A 19,405-nucleotide genomic window follows, 5' to 3' on the forward strand; every position below is an offset into this window, starting at 1 on the left:
TCAATGGCGCTTGAAAGAAAATGAGACAAGAGGAAAATTATTCACTAAAGTAGATCTCAGTCGCAATATTAATCAACCTCTTTACCTGATGCCCCCAAAATTGTACAAATTAGCTGGTATTGGAGAACTGAGAGATGGTGTACAAGGGAAAAAATATCAACACTCACAAAAATTCATGTTAAATATTTATATGTAGTGCACTTTTACACATTCACCAAAAGGATAAAAAATTCTTCACTATGCATTATGCCATAAAAAACTGGAAATTTTTAGATAAGAAAATGACCCCTGTATTCACTATAACTTGCACCATGTGACATTTTTCCATCTCCACACCTTAAGACGGAGCTTGCAGGAAGATCCTTTGGCAGTATATTGGCCCTCGGCTCATCCAACCTTCAGTGTTTTGCTAGGCTGCCCAAAACGTATCTTAACTCACTCAATCCTAGAGATATTTGATACTTTTCAACATTGGAAAAAAATGTATTAAAAATGAGCATGTGCATAGATATTTTTATTCAACTACCATTAACATGTAAAAAATAGAAAGATTAGCTTTGATACTACGCCTATAATTTGTCTCATAAAAAAATGTAATAAATAGGCATGGGGTAAAAGTAACCCGGGTAAACTACGGATATAGTCAGTGTCAGGGTTAAGTGAGTTAAACATGTGCGCATATAAATGTTATGATTGGTACAGAGGGTGCCAGACTCAACGAGGTCACATTGAATAAGATATTCAGATATCCCTGTTTCTTGGCCCGATATTATTTTCTTTGTAAATAAAGCCATGTCATTTTAGGCCAAAGAATTTCTATCTGCAAAGTGACACAAAAGCCCTGACTTGCATTTCATCATTTATTTTGCCCTGCTTAATCACAAACGAGCGTTTGGTGTTGACTAACAAGTAAAAAGGAGAAAAAAACACACCAAAAAAATGCATGTCCATGGTAGAATGATGCTACTCTACCATGTGTATATTTAATTTAAATTGAGCTTTTATATAATTATATAGCACTAAAATAGCTCAAAGCGCTTTACAAGGGGTGCCTGGCCAACAGCAACATTTAACATTTAATAAACCACCTCTTAGGCGATATCACAATTTTTTCGGACAGAGTCAATGCTGTTAACAGCCAGGTACTCATTTTATACCTGAGTATGATAAGAGAATGTGAGTCAAGAGCCTTCTCTAAGGACTCAACTGTGCGCCAAGCGAGGCTCGAACCCAGGACCTTCCGATCTGAAAGTGAAAGCAAATGTCATACCACAAGACCACATAGCCGTACTGGTGTAAGACTAGAAGAGAGCAGTGAGAGAAATACTGATACTGTTTGCAGTGTGTGTGTGTTTGAATCTGTGTGTGAGAGAGAGGTTTTTAGGATATTACTGCACAACACTCTCTGGTCATTTCAGCACCAGTAAAAAAAAGAAGATGGTAGGGGGAAAAGTTGTTCCTCCTACCCCGACTAAGTCAGACGCCCAATGCTTGTTAACTGACATCAAAGGATTACCCGACAGGATGGGCTAATAGACTCATCATAAGGTGTGAAACGTGATCGTAGTCCATCCAATGACGTGTTTGTTTACCTGTCCCTCCAGGAAAATGCGGCCGCATCCGTCAGCAAAAAGCTAAATAATTCCCACTACAACTACTACTACTACTCCTACTACTACCACTATTCCCACTACAACAATAACTACTACTACTGCTACTCCTCCTCCTACTACTACTTCATTACTACAACCACTACTACTACTATTACTACTACTACAACTACACCACTACTACTACTATCACTACTACTACTACTACGATTACTACTACTACTATTACGACTACTACTATTATTACTATTACTACTACAACCACTTCTACAACGACTAATACCACTGCTACGACCACTACTACTCCTACCATTCCCTCTACCACTACTACTATTACAACTATTGTTATTATTACTACAGTAAAGAATAAAATATTGTTGTTTGAATTTCGTTTCTTTTTATTTATCATTGTCATTCATGTGTATCTTGCTTTGTTTTGTTTTTTTCCCCTAATCATTTGATCATGTAAACGTTAACTATTTTAGGTGACATTTTTTTAATTAACCTATTCTTAACACGCTACTCTGCCACAGAGCTTAGTGTAGCATGCTAAGGGTTTAAAATCAATGTTCTTTAAAATAGTGTACCTACTTCTTTCTACATTGTCAAGTAGTCTGGTATATATTTCTGCATTTTAGTTGTTTTTAATGAAACGAAACAACTTAATGTAGCTTTTAAACCTATAAGAATCCATATTTATTGTGAAAATTAGGTTTTAGGGGTTACAAAAGCACGCAAGAACATGCATAAATGTCAGATTTTTGCATAATTTATGGCATAATGTCGATTTTATGACATAATTTACCTTTTTTTGGCATAATATTGGCATAATTTTGCCCAAAAAATAGCATAATTCCACGGGGACAGGCTTACATTGACCACTCGATTGCAATTCTCTACCTGTGCATTCTTTTCCTCTACTGGGCCATGAACAGACAATAAGAAAGGATTACAGAGAGGACTTGCGTCTCGTCTTTTGATTGATCTATACAGTCCCAGTCCACATTGATACACTCAAAAGGCAACTGAACTGGCATCAAGTCAAGGAACGTCTTTCTCCCCATCAGAAGGTTGGCTCTCGAGGTGGAAAGGTCGACAGAATGTTGTATTTAAAAAAGAAAATGGAAAACACTACGCTGATGTCTCTTCTGCCAGCCAATGGAGTGATGAAAGTTTTGAAACAAATTTTTCAGTAGCAGTAGTATGACTCTAATGACATTAACAATGCAGACGAGACAGGGCTTTACTACAATCAGCACTTCATGAGTACTATTCTTACGAACAATAATGTCACATTTTGTTGTCGATGAAACATGAATAAGAAAAAAAAATTTTTAAATCAAACAAACATAAAGGAAAATTTTTAATTCTAAAAAAACAAAAACAACCCATCTAATGAGTCTAAAGTCGAGCATAACGGTCCCAAGCCTGTAGAAAACTCAAGGGAAGATCCTACGTGAATGGCAAATGGAAGCTGGTGCTTAGATGCTATTTGTGGCTTCTCCGCTTAATTGACACACTAACCTGAACTCCTGAAGATGTGCGATTAAGCGGAGTCGACCGTACTTAGTTTGAGATCACGCCTAACACTAAAAGTCTCATCCAGACACAAGTACAGGTCCCCACTAAGAGGAATACACTCAAATGTTAACAAATAATATATAATATGTACTATACAAAACATAATCCAATGCAATGCATAACAGTGAGATGATTTACAAGACAAAAAATATCATCACCCAAAACTATACATTTGACTGTTTCCCTCCTATCTAGGGTATCCAGCCAGGACACAACCAAGTAATCTCATCCCAAGACAAAGACAGAAAGCATGTTGGAAAACAGATATAAGGGGATAGAAGACACAGTAAGTGCCTCCTTGCCCACTATGGGAAGTCAGGAGCCCCACCCAGTGACAAATCATATGTTCAAGATAAAATATATAACAATACATAACACGATTTACAAAGAAAAAGTATCTCCCAAAACTATTAATATTCATCTGACTTTCCCTCCCAGCCAAAATCCACGGCCAGGCCCAGGTTAAAACCAAGTAATCTCATTCCAAAACAAAGACTGGAAGCAAGTTGAAAAACATAAAAAGAGGGGACAGAAGACACACAGAAAGTGACCTCCCTGCTCACTCTGGGAGGAACTGAAACCCTATCCAGACCCTGGAAGTGGTGAAGTCTTTCCTTGGCACGAGGCCTCACCGGAATTTGACTGACGTTACCCAGAATTTTTTGCTCCAGACTGAATTTTCCTTTTCAGTTAAACCAGTTTTGGCATCTCTACAGTACAGATTCCTTACCCTGGTTGAATGTTGCATGACTTCACTGCTCGAAGATTAAACAAAATCGATTTAGACTTTCAACGCCAGTAAAAAGGAAGAAAATGGGATAGTAAAAAGTTCTAGAATTACATTAAAAGCACTCGAGAAAAGGTAAGACAAAGGGGAATTTGTTCAAATAGGAACAGATGTAGATTCCAAGATCACACTATCATAGTACTTAATTGGGATCACCTAAAAGTCTCATCCAGACACAAGCACGTGTCCCCACTAAGAGGAATACACTCAAATGTTTACAAATAATTATATATATATATATATATATATATATAAATGAATACAACGCATAACAGAGAGATGATTTACAAGACAAAAAATATCATATCCTAAAAATTATATACATTCGATTGTTTCCATCCCAGCCAAGGACTCCGGTCAGGGTCAGGACAAAACCAAGACAAAGACAGAAAGCTATTGGAAAACAGATACAGGGGGTACACAGCAAGTACCTCCCTGCCCGTCAGGAACCCCACCCAGAGATTAAGACTTAAAACATGTTTCATGTTAATATCATTTATTGAACAAAGAAGCTTTATTGCAGTACAAGACAAGAGTACAAACAAAAACAAAAAAGTTCATAAATCATGAATTGTCACTGAACCAGAATAAAACATAAGAAACACAATATACGGAGGAAACAGTCATGAAATTCAATACATTCTTAAAATAACATGATAAAAGATCAAAACAATAAAATAGTTCAAAAGAAATTTGATCTTCCAATTAGTTACTAGCCAGATGCTCATTCAGTACATTAACTTTCATAACTTTCTTTCAAACAGTAATATCCAGATTATATGGATTCCAATTTTGAAATTTGGGTTGTGAGCACACAATAACTCGATATTACAAGTCACTCATTCTTAAAACTGAGATAAATGGACAAAATAAGTGAGGTTGTCCACTTAGCAATGACAATCCAATGTATTATAACACAATCCAAAACATACTGTTGTGTTTGTTATATTGTTTTTTTTGGGTCAAGTTCTAAGACATGATGGATGTAAAAAGGTGGAGAGAGAAAATAGTTATAAATCAAGGGATGCAGACCTAGCCCCAATTAAAAAAAGAATTTCACTCCTATCAATTTGATATAACCCATTGCTTTGTTACTTTGAGAAAAAAAAAGTCATCAATATAGGTACAAAATCAGAAGCTTAGGAAAAAAATCCGGATTCAATGTCCCTCAAATATGTTTACATGTTTTATATGCAAAGGTGGCAGGTATACAGAGAGATGGAAAGGAGAAATAAAATGAAGAATAGATTAAAGATAAAACAATTTGATAAGCAATTCATGATACATATCACATTCATTATCAATTAACAAAGACATTTCTCAAGTTATTCAATATTCAACAGGAATTTAAAAAGTATACTTTGAAATTTAACCCTTTTGTTTTTGAAAACATTCAAAATACTATGAGATTGTTTTGACCTATTAAAAGCACCTATCCCAAAACCTGTATTTAAACTAAGTCGGATGTCAACTGAACATGTATGACAAACAGGTCAACCATATGTGAAAATAATGAGATTGATAATTGATTGATTTTCATCGTAAGCATTTATAACCACTAATTTTATTTCTTTTTAAGACAGGTTCATGTATAATTATCATTTGCAATAATAATAAGCTGACACCTTCCCCCAAAACACAAGTGTTCAATAATGAGGCTGAAACATGGTTGGCTTGGATTGGATCTTATGTCAGCGTTTATATTTGAATATCATCAATGAAAACTTCTATTGACAAACAGTCATTTTCAGAATTCATACGAAACATGTAATAACAGTGAGATACACAAGTGAAATGAGTGCAAAATATTAGTCCACCTAGAAGGAAGAGAGAGTGAAAATAAAATCATTCTCTTGATACAATATGACTTAAGTTTGCCATTTTATCTCCTCTATTTAGTAACAACTAACATAACCACATATTGGGTGATCATATCACAATATAAAAAAAAAACAAAAAAACAAGATATCTTTTTCAGAATACAACAGATAAAACATTTATCACTGGATGTGCAACCATTTCAACTATTCCTTCAACAAAAATCCTGTTGGTGAAAAGAGAATGGTCCTTATTCACATAATAATCTTTCAATTACGGGTAGTTTTGATTTGAGTGTCTACGTTGTTTCAGTGTATATGAAAGAAAGAAAAATATTGGTAAAATTGCAATTGCAGGGGTAATATATACAGTAGTTTCCACTTAAGTGTCTGGCAGTAAATATGCATTAAAGGAACAGGGCTACAAAAGAAATGCACTTAAAGTCCAAAAGTCTCTGGGTATTTGACAACGAGGTTTCACCACCATAGAATCATTTACATAACTTCTTTAATTTTCTGAGATTCAGAAAACATTATTCTGGTACACACAAATTATATTTCATGACTTTCATGCAATTTGTTATAGCTGCTTCTATAACAGTCACAAAAGTGACATTTTTCTCATAAACATTATGGAACCAATAAGATGAATCTAAGTTTATGAACAGGTTACAGATAACAGTCAACATCTTCATTCTGTAAATGTTGCCACCTATTGACCCCACCAAAATAAAACTTGTCACCCTATATGCATATGCATTGTGTATAAATCAGCTAAATAAGTGAAAAATACACTAAAAAAAAAAAATAACGATTTGACCATCTATTCATTCTTATCAGAGGATTTAATTGGATAAGATATGACATGCAGTACGAATAAAAAGAGCTGGGTCGGAGAGTCCTCAGCAGCAAATAATTTATAATTAGGCAAGAGGCAAATTTTAAAAAGAAATATTGGGGACTCAGATGAATGACAGAAAAAAAAAAATAGTTTCACACTGACCTGATGAATTGATTTTTATTTATTGATTATCACAGGACCAAAACTAGCAAATTTTCATTGTAAATAAAGAATAAATCAACTAAACCCAAATATGTGTACTCTAGCATACAATTTTTCTTTCCAAATTCTTTATATCTAATTATGGATGCTTAGCTTTGCAGTTGGAACCAAATTTACCTTGGCAGATTTTTTATGTGAAAAAAAATCAAATCCACAGGCACTATCATGGAAACCACTGTGGCAGCAAGAGTTGTCGACCCCTTTTTGTACAACCAATACAAATTGATTGACATACAAGAAAAACACTCAAAACAGTAAAACATCAAATTTGCTAGAAAGAAAAATAAATCTTTTTGTAATATAGACCTTAAATAAATAAATTAGGACACAAAAGTAGAAGACATTTATGAATAAGAATTGTTTCAGTAACAAAATCTTCAGATGGTAATCACAATCATAGCACCAATATGCGGACATCACCTTTGCTGTAATAATCTGTCTATGGCCGCATTAACATCACCAAAAGTCGCCGTCAGAGCTGATAGACAGGGAAAAAATGAGGTACACATAAATCATAATGTTGAAAATATTTTAGGGAAAAAATATTTACTGGCTATGAAGTACATAAATACATACTTTTTACAGAAATCAAGCACCCAAAAAAAAAAAAAAAAAAGAAAAAATGAAAGAAAGAAAAAATGACACTTCCAGAGATCTTGAATATATAAACACTTAAGACATTACTCAGTATTGTTAATCTCGATGCATTCAAGACCTACAGCATCAATCTCAGCTAAGTAAGCAAATTTTGTCTTTTATTCAGTACATCATTCTATAAAATCATAGCAAATAAATCCCAATGATGCTCCAGGCTTGCAGCAACTGGATTTTATGAATTTGAGGAGTCATAAACTATGTATAAGAGCAAATAATAATGATAATATATGGCACTTGTATAGCACATAACCATGACGGTATCATACTTAATGCGCTTCACATTAACAATAATACTATGATATTGCAACAATAATTCTAATAATACACACATTATCAATTGACACATGCAAATAACACACTAAAGGTTCTATGCAAGACATTTCTAATAACATAAATCACATTTCAATCTAAATTTTTAAAGATTGATATTTGGTGCATATTTAAAGCTTTCGAGAAAAAAATTCCAAACTATAAAATGATAGTTCTCCATATCTTATTATTCCTGGTTTATTGACGGTTTCCAGCGTTGTACATTTAAAATACAACATGGCAATTTTATATATAAAACACTCTTCAACAGGAAGGGGGGGGGGGGGGGGGGGGGGGGGCAGGAAATGAAGATAAATCATTTGGATTAATGTAAAGTAACATATTGCATAAAAGCTAAGTTTAAGTTATTTAATTTCTTTTTTTAATTTGGGGCCGCGGTTAAGGGCTTGTTTATTCTTTTTTCAAAGAAGAAAGCTAAAGAAGGCCTGAATTATTTTTTTTAAAAATTAATTTGCAGTAAATGTGTTGTTAGATTATGACCAAGTATTCAACTATTTGGTTTCAATTCTTCCGAAAGGCAATGGCGGTCTCCAACTACTTCAGGAATCAATGATTGGTGAAATTACCCATCTTTCTAATGCTACAATAACCAGACGAAGAAAAATATCACAAACATTAAAAATACTGGTAAGTTGTCATTAGATATTCACCTCTAATATTTGCATCTCTATCCACAAATCCCATGCTAGCTAGTGTTTCAAGCTGGGATGCAAATCTCTGCTCGGGAGGTTGATTCTGAAATCAAAATGTGTAAATCTTCTAAAACAAATATGAATTGAAAATAATAAACATGCATTTTAAGTTCTAAATAAATGGTAGACTATAATCATGAGGTCAGTTCATGCTAGCTAGCAACATGATTTCCATGAACATCCCAACATTAAACAAATCAGATAGAATGTACACTTTTTGACACCAATTTCACTTAAAATTTTGGTTTTAAAAAATTCCAATCTATAGAGAAAATAAAAACAAAAACAAAACAAAATGAGGCCAAATTTGTTTTGAAATGTGTTGATTTATCTATATGGGATGCTTTATGACGTTGTGCAGATATCAGATATTACTGAAGGGGGGAGGGGGTGTCAGAATTGTTGAAATTAATTATAGGCAAGCTGAAATATTTTTTTTAGGATATTTAACTCTGTTATTTAACTCAAAGAAAGATCAAACAAATTTGCTTCATTCCCACTCATACTGAACTCAAGAGGGATAAATAAGTAAATGAGGAGAACATCCCTGTTAGACAAGACAATGAATTCTAAACAGTGCTATGCCAAGCTGTATAAAAGATTAGAAAGCATAATGTTGACTAAAAGCCTCTTATAAAAATTTGTCGTTTTTTATGATCTTCATCTAACTGAAGATTTTCTTTTACCAGGACTTTAAATTTAAAGGAGCTAGTCCAATACATTCGATGTAACAAGAGAGTGAGGCGGTCAAGTGGATATTTCAATTAACCATAGATCCTACTGGCATACATCCAAGATGACACCTTAAGGTGCTGCACCAAAGGGCTGAAGAGAGGAAAAATGTAACAAGCAATCTTAAATTTCTATTTCTATGAGAAGCTGATGGAACCATCTTCCTTTCATATACTCACATTTTGGCCACTGACCATCATTTGCATCATCTGGCTCATCATTGTTGAGAAGGCCTCAGGATTGCTCTGCTGTCCCTGGCCAAGTGGACCCCCGGCAGTAGTAATGCCAGGAGTGCTGCTACTGGTAGTGGTGCTAGAACTGGTACTTGTTGATGTTGTTGTAGATGTGGTGGTGGAAGGGGAGTCAGTCCCTGGTGTGGCTGAACTTGTAGTATTTTGTGTGACATTTACTCCAGAAAGCCTATCAGAAATATTTGAAATTCATTTTTTTCTTTTTCATAACTCTACTAATGCATTTATCATAAATCAAATATTATTATATAAACAAGAGATAACAAAGGAACTATTCTTAATCTTCAGAAATAACTCCCACGTGAAAGCAAATATGGTGATTCTAACAGTATAATATCAGTTTACCAATTTAAGTAGAAATAAATGTTATATCTTAGATATATTCTTTAAAAGCTTGATATAATGCATTTAATATAACATTTATCTTATTTGATTTTCAGTTCTAAAACTTCTGCATAATTGTATACACATCATAATATACTTTGAAATATAACAACTCGGCAGTACTCTGTTAAATTTCATCAAATCTTTCACAGACGTAGATACAATTTTAGTAAAATAACGGTGCTTATGTCATATAAAAAGATACTTACGAGGAGAACATTCCAGGTGATTCTTGTTGAAGTTGACTTAGACCTGACTGAATACGCATCAAGGCTTCCATAGCCCTTGGGTTGGTCATCACATTTTGCATTTCTGGATTCTGCATCTGTTGATTACAAAATGAGAGAAAGACATCTCCAATATCCGCATGAATTGAAAAATAAACAACTATGATCTATGCATAGCTTGATTAAATCGTGAAATAAACAAACTGGAGTTTAAAATTTTCATAACTCTAATAATGCATTGAAGAATTCGTTTTTTAAAGAAGAGAGAAAAATGCAGTATTAATAATCTCAATGAGAAGTGAACTATCACAGGCTCTCGTACATGGTCTATATCATAAAGGAAAAATACTGTGTGATTCCACTTATGTCACCCCTGAATCAAAAAGTGGTTTAAAAATTGGTATCAAATCAAAACACAAAATTTTTAATTGTTAAAGGGGCAGTGTAGCACTGCAGTAGTCTTTTCCATTGCACCAAACGGTGCCAAGTTAAAATAATTTATTTTATTTATTATTTTCATTCTAATATGAGCTGTAACTGGAAACAATCTAGAATGGCATACCTGTTGTAAAAGTGTTGGTAACATTGTTGATAAATTTGCTTGCATTTGTGGGTTGTTAGAAAACAGAGGATTCTGTCCAATAATCTGATCGGAGAAGCAGGAAGGGGTGAGGAAGAGAGAAAGAAAGAAATATATACCATTAAGAAAGGAATTGTCTAATAAAGAAATGATCTGGAGAAAGCGAAGAAGAAAAAAAATGTCATTCTTGGTACTTTAAAAAAATTACAATTCACATCTAGATCGTTCTTTTTTTTGTTTGTTTGTTGCTTTAGGTCTCTTCCAACACAATTGAGGTTATATGAGAGACCGCTGAACAAAAAAAACAAGCAATCTAACAAAAATAGTACAAATGTCAATCAAAAGCATAACCTAAAGATATCATAAGCTAAATTATAAATAACCAAGAACAAACAGGCAGAGGAATTACAGGAAAAAAAATATCCCCTGTCAAAAATACAATCACAAACCAAAGAAGCAGGATAGGCTAGTAAAGAGAAGAAGAAACGACATCACTATCGGATCGTACACCCATGCGAACATCATAGGTATATGATTCAAGGGTGATGCTCCCATCCAACCACCCACATCTAGATCGTTCTTGATTAGATCAAAACAATTTATTATCAAAGATTCATTTCTTGTGTTTGTCAGCATCAAGAGTTTGTACATAAAGAGAATGTAGAACTTTGAATCAGAATTGTATAGAAGCAAAAGGCCTACAGATCTATGGCTACAAGTTTGTGTTCACAATGACAAGAGTAAATGTGATCCATGTAGCCAAAAGGGGACTTTAAAGTTTAGAGGATTGGAAATGTTAAATTTTAGTTTTTGTCACTTTGAGAAATTATATTTATTCTTCTCAATAAAACAAAAACATACCCTGCATCCAGAGGCCCCTACACAAAGAAGTCAGAAGGAGGAATCAAGATACCAAAAAAAAAGGAATTTGGTTTTACAAACGTGAATTTTAAGAATAAATAAAAATATATTTTTTACATAATTTTATAAAGCAATATAGTAAATGAAATAAAAATAAAAGTAATAGTAAAACTAAACTAAAACATCTATAATATTAATACAATATATATTTTTTTAACAATGCCATTAATAATTAAAAAACGAAGAAAGATGCTATTCTATTCACAATATGAAAAAAGGCAATATCACAATTATTGCTTATGGCATCCAAGTTCTCAGTGTTAGCACTCTTAGCCATCCTAACAGGAACTCTTTAAAAATTTAGCTTGTTGCAAATTATATTCTCTTGACAGCATGATCTCCTTCTATATAAATAGTAATATGAAGAATGTTACAGTAATGGGCGGAATCATGGAATTCCCTTTGAAAAAGAAGAATGATTACGCAAAAACAGAATGGTAGGGGCCTCTGCAAGCCCCATAATCTTGACTATAAATTCAAGTTTTAGCAACTAAACCACCTGACTGTTTAATGAAAATGGGTCACAAATGAGTATAGAAAACATTTTAATCTAAACCACTCTGACATAACACTGTTTAGTGACAGGGTCACAAATGAGTATAGAGAAGAACATTTTAGAACTGAGAGTCAAATTAAAGCTATCTATGGTATGATTTGATAGGCAATTCCACTCTCATATAAAAGAGAAGCAAGGCACTAGAAAACTACTTAATGGCACATATTCAATTACATCGCAAAATGTTTATTTTGCAAGCTATGCCTTTAAAAATTGATTGAACGTACAAAGACTAATTATTATGAGAATTGGATTTGTAAATGAGCACCCCTATTCTTTTACAATCAACAGTTTTGAAGAAACATGCAAAAACTGGAGCTTGGGGATCAAGAAACGGTAATGAGAAGACACCAGGACAACAAGAATTTTTTTCTTAATTTTGTGTAGGAAATCCTACTCCCATTTCAAGAGAATTTACATTGGCATATCTGTAATGAAATCATCACAGGAATTCCCATGACTTTTGCCAAACAGGTGACAATAACAACATATATTTTCATTGTGTCTGATGATGCTTTTGAGACAAGACTAGTAGAATCATGGGCCCCCACTCGTGGAATGCTCACACCACACTTCAACTACGATTACCAGCTTTTTTTGTAGAAGCAAATTCTTTATCTCCATATTTTAAGCAAACAGAGTAGTCTTTGAACACAGCATTGTGTAGCTGTTTCTTTAGAAGTTTATTACTTCATGGTGAAAAAAAAAAAGATTGATCACTTTGTCTTTTCCTTTTTCTAGTGATTTAAAGATTGATTCAAGTGCGGATATTAGCTGTACTCTACAAGAATGAAGCTCTCTAAACCTATACAGGTGTTGTACTGAGACTTGATGTTCAACCATATGACTCAACATTGCATGGAAAATTAAGTTCTAAAATTATTGCAGACTTGCCACTAGCAACAAACAAAAAAAATCTGCATTCTTTCTTTTTTTTTTTTAATGTTTATTCCAATAGAAATATTAGTATCGACCTAAAAAGTGAGATTTCAACCATTTTTCTATGATTGCCATCTTAAAACTGCTTTGAAATAAAAATATGTGATTCATTTTGGGATGAAATCTATTCCTGAAGAAGATCAACAACTTTTCTAATGTTTTCTTCGAAAATTTTGGTTGAAAATTAAACAACTGACCGCCTGCTACCCAACGACTGTTGTGTCATGTAGCAAATAATAAATCCTACCAAAGTGACAAGTTACACCTCTCTAACACCGTCATCAAACCTCTTACCTGCTGAGCAAGTTCAGGATTGCTGGAAAGTCCCTGAAGCATGGTTTGCATGTAAGGTGCTTGCAACATATTGTTCATCATTTGCGGGTTCTGCATCATTTGTTGCATTAAACTCTGCATGCCAGGTGTGTTGAACATTCCTTAAAGAAACATGAGATGAAGAGAGTGAGAGGGAGTTACAAAGGAAAGTCTTTAAAGAGGAAAGAAAAAATGAAATAATCAAAGAATAGCAATCATGGAATAATGACTTAAAAGTACAATGCATTCTTGACCTATTTTGAATTTCCTTTACCCAACAGCCCACACAAAACCAAATTAACATTTTATACAATATAAAATTGCTTTAATTTGCACTATTTCACAATATATGTCAATATCCTTTTTAAGTGCACTGTGAGCTTAGATAATTGTAATTCAAAAGGGAGCGCTTATTTCTTACAGAGAGAAAAGAAAGGGAACACTGCACATCTAACTTCTCAGGTATCTCTGGTGTGCACCTGAGGGCATTGGGTGACGTTCACACGTCACTTCTATGAGTATTGACAGACAATACCACAATGCTGTGTAACCAAGCGTGTTGTATGTAGTTTGAGTACTTGCACCAATCATTGTCTGCATGCAGTACCTCACAGTGCATGATAAGTTGGAGAGGGAGTTTGTCAGTTTGGTGATGAAATTGTTTTTTTTTTTAAATTAAAAAAGGAGAGATGTGGCTTGGATTAAAGTCTAGAGGGATGGAGCAGCAATTATTAGGGATAATACAATATTAAACAATGAGCTTGGTTGAATCATTCAAATACTTTTTTTCTTTTTCAATAAAGGATAATGAGCAATTCGTTACCAAAATTTTGTTTTTCACATATAAATGGATACAAGCGATGGTTGTAGTAGTGATGGTAGAGATAATGTTCACGTATTGGTGGTCGTTGAAGCAGTGGTAGAGATGATGTAATAGTTGAAGTACGAGTGGTAGTGATGGTGGTTGTAGTAACAATGATGATGTGGCTGTGGTGGTAGAATTTGGTGGGTTAGTAGTGATGATGAGGTAATGGTTGCAGTAATGGTGGTTGTGATTGTTTTGTTTTTGTTTCTAAGGGTTTTACGGCGCTTGCAACACATAAAGGTCATATCAGCGCCAGTAAAAAGGAAGAAAATGGGATAGTAAAAAGTTCTAAAATTACAATAAAGCATTCAAGAAAAGGGAAGACAAAGGGGAATTGGTTCAAATAAGAAACAGGTGTAGATTCCAAAAGCACTCTATCAAAGTACTTAGTTTGAGATCACTAAAAGTCTCATCCAGACACAAGCACAGGCCCCCGCTAAGAGGAACACACTCGAATGTTTTACAAATCATATATAATATAAAGAAAGCATAATACAGTGCATAACAGAGAGATGATTTACAAGGATAACATATCATCTCCCAAAACAATAACTATGCATTCGACTGTTTCCCTCCCAGCCAGGACTCCGACCAGGGCCAGGAAAAAACCAAGCAATCTCATTCCAAGACAAAGACAGAAAGCATGTTGGAAAACAGATATAAGGGGACAGAAGACACAGTATGTACCTCCCTGCCCGCTATGGGAGGTCAGGATCCCCACCCAGAGTGGTGGTTATGACAATGATGACATGGTATCTATTGGAGGTAGTAGTAGTGATGATGATAGTGACGATGTCACGGTGGTTGCAGTGATGACGATCATGAGGTGGTGGTGTCGTAATGGTGGTAGTGATGACGATGATGGTGGTGGTAGTGGTGGTGGTTGCAGTAATGGTGATAGTGATAATAATATGGTGGTGGTTGTAGTAGTATTTTTAGAAGTCTGCAAGGTTAACACAAAATAATATGCCCATAATGCACAGAATAAAAGTCCAATTCTTAGAAATTGGACGAGTCCATTTCATATTGGAAACAATCGCAAAAAGTATGCGATCTTTACCAGTTTTATAAATATGACAAAGTCGAATGCCAGCATGATGATAGATTGACCTCTTTTCTAATGGTATACCAAGTTTCATTCATTTTAATCAAAGGGTTTTCCCCAAAATTATTTGTGGAAAATACCCACATTGCTCCACAGAAAAACACCAAAGTGCTATTCTGACTTGACAAAAAACTGGCAGGTTATGCCTGCGATTTATCATTCATGCATGTAAAATTAACAATAGATAAATAGAAATAAATACAAAAATAAACTTACCAGCTGATCCAGATGAGGAATCTGTGCTTGGTGTTGATGTATTTCCCGACTGACTACTTCTTGTAGTTGTAGCAGAAGGTGCAGGTCCCCATGGGTTGGGCAATGGATCAGAGTTCTCCCTACCTTGCTGGGTATTCTCAGCTAAGAAACAATGAGCAACATTCTTTTACTATCTACTATATAACAAGCTTAAAGTGCACTACACAAGACAACAGAGACATAAACGCCTTTTCAGTACCTTAAAATATTAAAAAATTGACTAAGGAGTACTGTAATTGACAAAAGTTACTTTCAAAATTTGCATAACCATCATTTTTAAGATTGAGATATGCTTGCAAAGTCTGGTCTTATCATTAAAAGCTTTAAGTATAACATAAATAATATAAATGTATTTCAAAAAAAGTAAATCAGTGATGATAACGGCAATTTGTCAAAAAGGAGGAAAATTTATAGGTCTGTAGGTCAAACCCAAATCATTGTTTCGTATATTATATTACCACCTATTGTGTACATCCAATCTCAATAGTAGAGGTATAATTCACTTTAGGGAATGTAAAGTTTTAATGAATTGTCCTTTCCTTAAAATGATTTTAAAGACATACCTTACATTCAAGAGATTTTAAATTAACTTTCAGTTAAAAGGCCTGAAATTATTTGATTTTACTTGTTGTATCTTTGTTACTGTAGCCCAGTGGATATGGTTCTTACAAATAGGACTCCAAGTATAATAAATTAAAATTGTAAAACTGTTTAAACAAAGGCAAAAAGAGTCAACTAAGTTGTTGTTTGTTTGTTTGTTGTTGCTTTAGGTCTCTTCCAACACAATTGAGGTTATATGAGAGACCGCTGAAACAAAAAAACAAGCAATCTAACAAAAATAGTACAAATGTAAATCAAAATCATAACCTAAAGATATCATAAGCTAAATTATAAATAACCAAGAACAAACAGGCAGAAGATTTACAGAAAAAAAAAATATCCCCTGTCAAAAATACAATCACAAACCAAAGAAGCAGGATAGGCTAGTGAAGAGAAGAAGAAACGACATCACTATCGGATCGTACACCCATGCGAACATCATAGGTATATGATTCAAGGGTGATGCTCCCATCCAACCACCCGCTCAACTAAGTTGAGCACCCTTTATAATTGTAATAAATTAATATTATCTCTCCATAACAAGATGACGTTTGTACAGAATATGAAGATTGATAGAAGATTGGTTGAGAGAGATATCATATGGATAAGGTAAATGTTGCTGCTCGAAGCAAAATGTGAAAAGGATAAGGGAAAGACAGAAATAGAGAAACAGAAAGAGAGAGAGGGAGATAGAAAGAGTGAGAGAGAGAGAGAGAGAGAGAGAGAGAGAGAGAGAGAGAGAGAGTGAGAGAGAGAAAGAGAGAGAGAGAGAAAAGTGAGAAAGAGAGAAGTAGTAGTTGGAGTAGTAATAGTTTAACTGATGGGTGTTTTTTTCTGATTATAATAATTTTTTTTAAAACACAACTCTATAACTGTACTACCACGCTTGACCTACTTACAAATAATACTCAATTACCCCCACCCCCTTCCTTTTCGACAATCAATGACAAAAGATATGGTGGTAAATTTTTTCACGAATCCACCACCTGATCTGAGCTTTAATCAGAGGAAAAAGTTTGACAGAGCAAAATCAGCAGAAAACCCGATATTCCGCAGACGATTATCATCACTGGTAAATAAATAAAAAATTAAACACAAAATAAACTTTGGCTCATTTGTAGTTCTGAAATTAATAAGAAAATTATCTCAAATGGAATAAGCTGGAAAAATTGTTATGTTTTTTTCTCTCAAGGTAATGAATGGTACATATGGGTTAATTACTTACTTGACCCAGAATTATTCATCAAACTAGCAAATGGATTTGCTCCTTGCGCAGCATTCATCATGGGTTCTTGTACATCTCTATACATTCGTTGAAGTGCATTGAAACCCCCAGGAATGCTCTGGAATTGTTTTTAAAAGAGAAGAGATGAAAATTACAAAAGTAGTATGACTAACATCCAGCTCAAAATTCCAACTGTAAGTGAAAGCAATACAATAATCCTGTCTTGTTCAATGGGGGCAAGAATATCTTGATGTTTCAATTTTTTCCCACATCATCTAGAATCTAATCTCATCTTCCACAAAACATTTTTCAAATATTGTACTAGTTCATTATGGCATATCCCAACTGTGGCACGCTCCTTTTTTTTTTTTTGGTATTTCCTGTTTTCTTATCAAAATCCCTTCAGGCACTGTGTTCTGTCATTCATATCCTCTCTAATATTAACTGCATTTATAAATTCAGTCTTGGTTTTTAATGTCAACAGGGTTTAGTTCTCATCTTTTAAACAGTTATTCCCTGCACTGCAACAATTTTTAAAAAGTCACTTCATACCCATATTGCATCATTACCCGCACTCTCATTAATTATTTGTTGCTTATCCAGACTATCAATTAGCTAAAATATAACATATTACATATTAAAGGGAACAGATGTTTATAGACTCAATGTCATTGTTAATTAATCAACTTTTTGTTCATTAGTAGACTTGGGACGACTCCTTTCTTGTTCCTTTCAATAGGAATATTCATGTTTCTAATTATGTGGAAAGAAAAAATTCTTTAAATGTTTGACGAAGCTCTGAAATTGTTCCAATTAACTGCCTGCATTAATATTAACCAGTGGAAATTATACTGAAAAAATGATGTCACAGATTGTTCAAATTTAGCGGCTGTTCCGAAAAAGAAGGGTTCCATATTCCGGCTTTGACTTTAACAACAATAATGATAATTATAACTTCAAATGCTTATAGATGCACCTATATCAAGTGGCAACTTAATTCTTGTTATCTATGAATTCTACTCAAAGCAGCAGAAATTCAAACATATAATAAATATATACCTCCAAATTACTCAAGGCCCTGTCTTGAGATCTCATCAGCTCCTGCATCATGGCTGGGTTTCTAGCAAGTTCCATAGTCTGTCTCATAACCTCGGGATTATTCAACATATGAGTGATCTCAGGATTTCTCTGACAAGAAAAAAATTGCATAAAATAAAGTCAAGACCCTAATTTTTTTTTTTTTCTTTCAGAATAGATAGGGAAGAGCAAATTATAAATTATGTAGATAAAACATGACTCCACAGTAATGCTTTCCAGATATCTTGTGTTTACTTGGCAAAGCCATGATTACAAGCAGGCACACTCTATTCTTATACCAAACTGTATTATGTAATCATTATTTAAAGCTGATATCAAAATTGGAACAATTACCAACTTTGGAAACATAATATATATACATATATATACTAACATCCATGAGTTCCCTCATTTGTGGGTTATTCATGAGCAAATTTCTCATTATTTCAGGGTTGGACATCATTGACTGAACAAAAGGGCTGTCCATCAGCTGGCGCATCATTTCAGGATTATTAACCATCTGAAAGAGACAATATACATAAAAATTATGAGGGTGTCAACCATACCTGAAGTAAAATTCGTTTTTTTGTTGTTTTGTTTAAGCCAGAAACTTATAAGCCCGAGTCTAATCAATAAAAATCATTCCCTCCAAGCTAGAAAACATCTTTTTTTTTTTTTTAAATAGGAATCGTCCTTATGGACCATCAATCAAGTCTATGGATTTGATCCCAATTTCAGTAGCATAAAACTGGAATACTATAAGGTTCTCACTATTTGCTATGCAAGCAGTTATAAAACCATGCTTCACAAACTAGAACCAAAGATAAGTTACCTTTCAG

General features: G+C 34.0%; 1 protein-coding gene across 1 annotated transcript in view; it reads right to left on the bottom strand.

Moving 5' to 3' along the window:
- Window positions 1-4,457: 4,457 nt before the first annotated feature.
- LOC144966395 (ubiquilin-1-like) overlaps window positions 4,458-19,405 on the bottom strand; it is a 31,416-nt gene continuing 16,468 nt past the window's right edge. The window contains exons 5-14 of the mRNA XM_078902796.1: window positions 18,961-19,086; window positions 18,549-18,677; window positions 17,490-17,607; window positions 15,626-15,766; window positions 13,422-13,561; window positions 10,694-10,777; window positions 10,114-10,229; window positions 9,449-9,689; window positions 8,496-8,580; window positions 4,458-7,336 (exon numbers count right to left, since the gene is read on the bottom strand). Of these exons, the coding sequence (XP_078758922.1) occupies window positions 7,275-7,336; window positions 8,496-8,580; window positions 9,449-9,689; window positions 10,114-10,229; window positions 10,694-10,777; window positions 13,422-13,561; window positions 15,626-15,766; window positions 17,490-17,607; window positions 18,549-18,677; window positions 18,961-19,086 (1,242 nt within the window). The 3' untranslated portion in view covers window positions 4,458-7,274. The remainder of the gene's footprint in view (window positions 7,337-8,495; window positions 8,581-9,448; window positions 9,690-10,113; window positions 10,230-10,693; window positions 10,778-13,421; window positions 13,562-15,625; window positions 15,767-17,489; window positions 17,608-18,548; window positions 18,678-18,960; window positions 19,087-19,405) is intronic.

The sequence above is a fragment of the Berghia stephanieae genome, chromosome 2, assembly GCF_034508935.2.
Source record: "Berghia stephanieae isolate SIO BIC M18660-M18661 chromosome 2, UCSD_Bste_1.3, whole genome shotgun sequence".
In the NCBI taxonomy this organism is placed as follows: domain Eukaryota; kingdom Metazoa; phylum Mollusca; class Gastropoda; order Nudibranchia; family Aeolidiidae; genus Berghia; species Berghia stephanieae.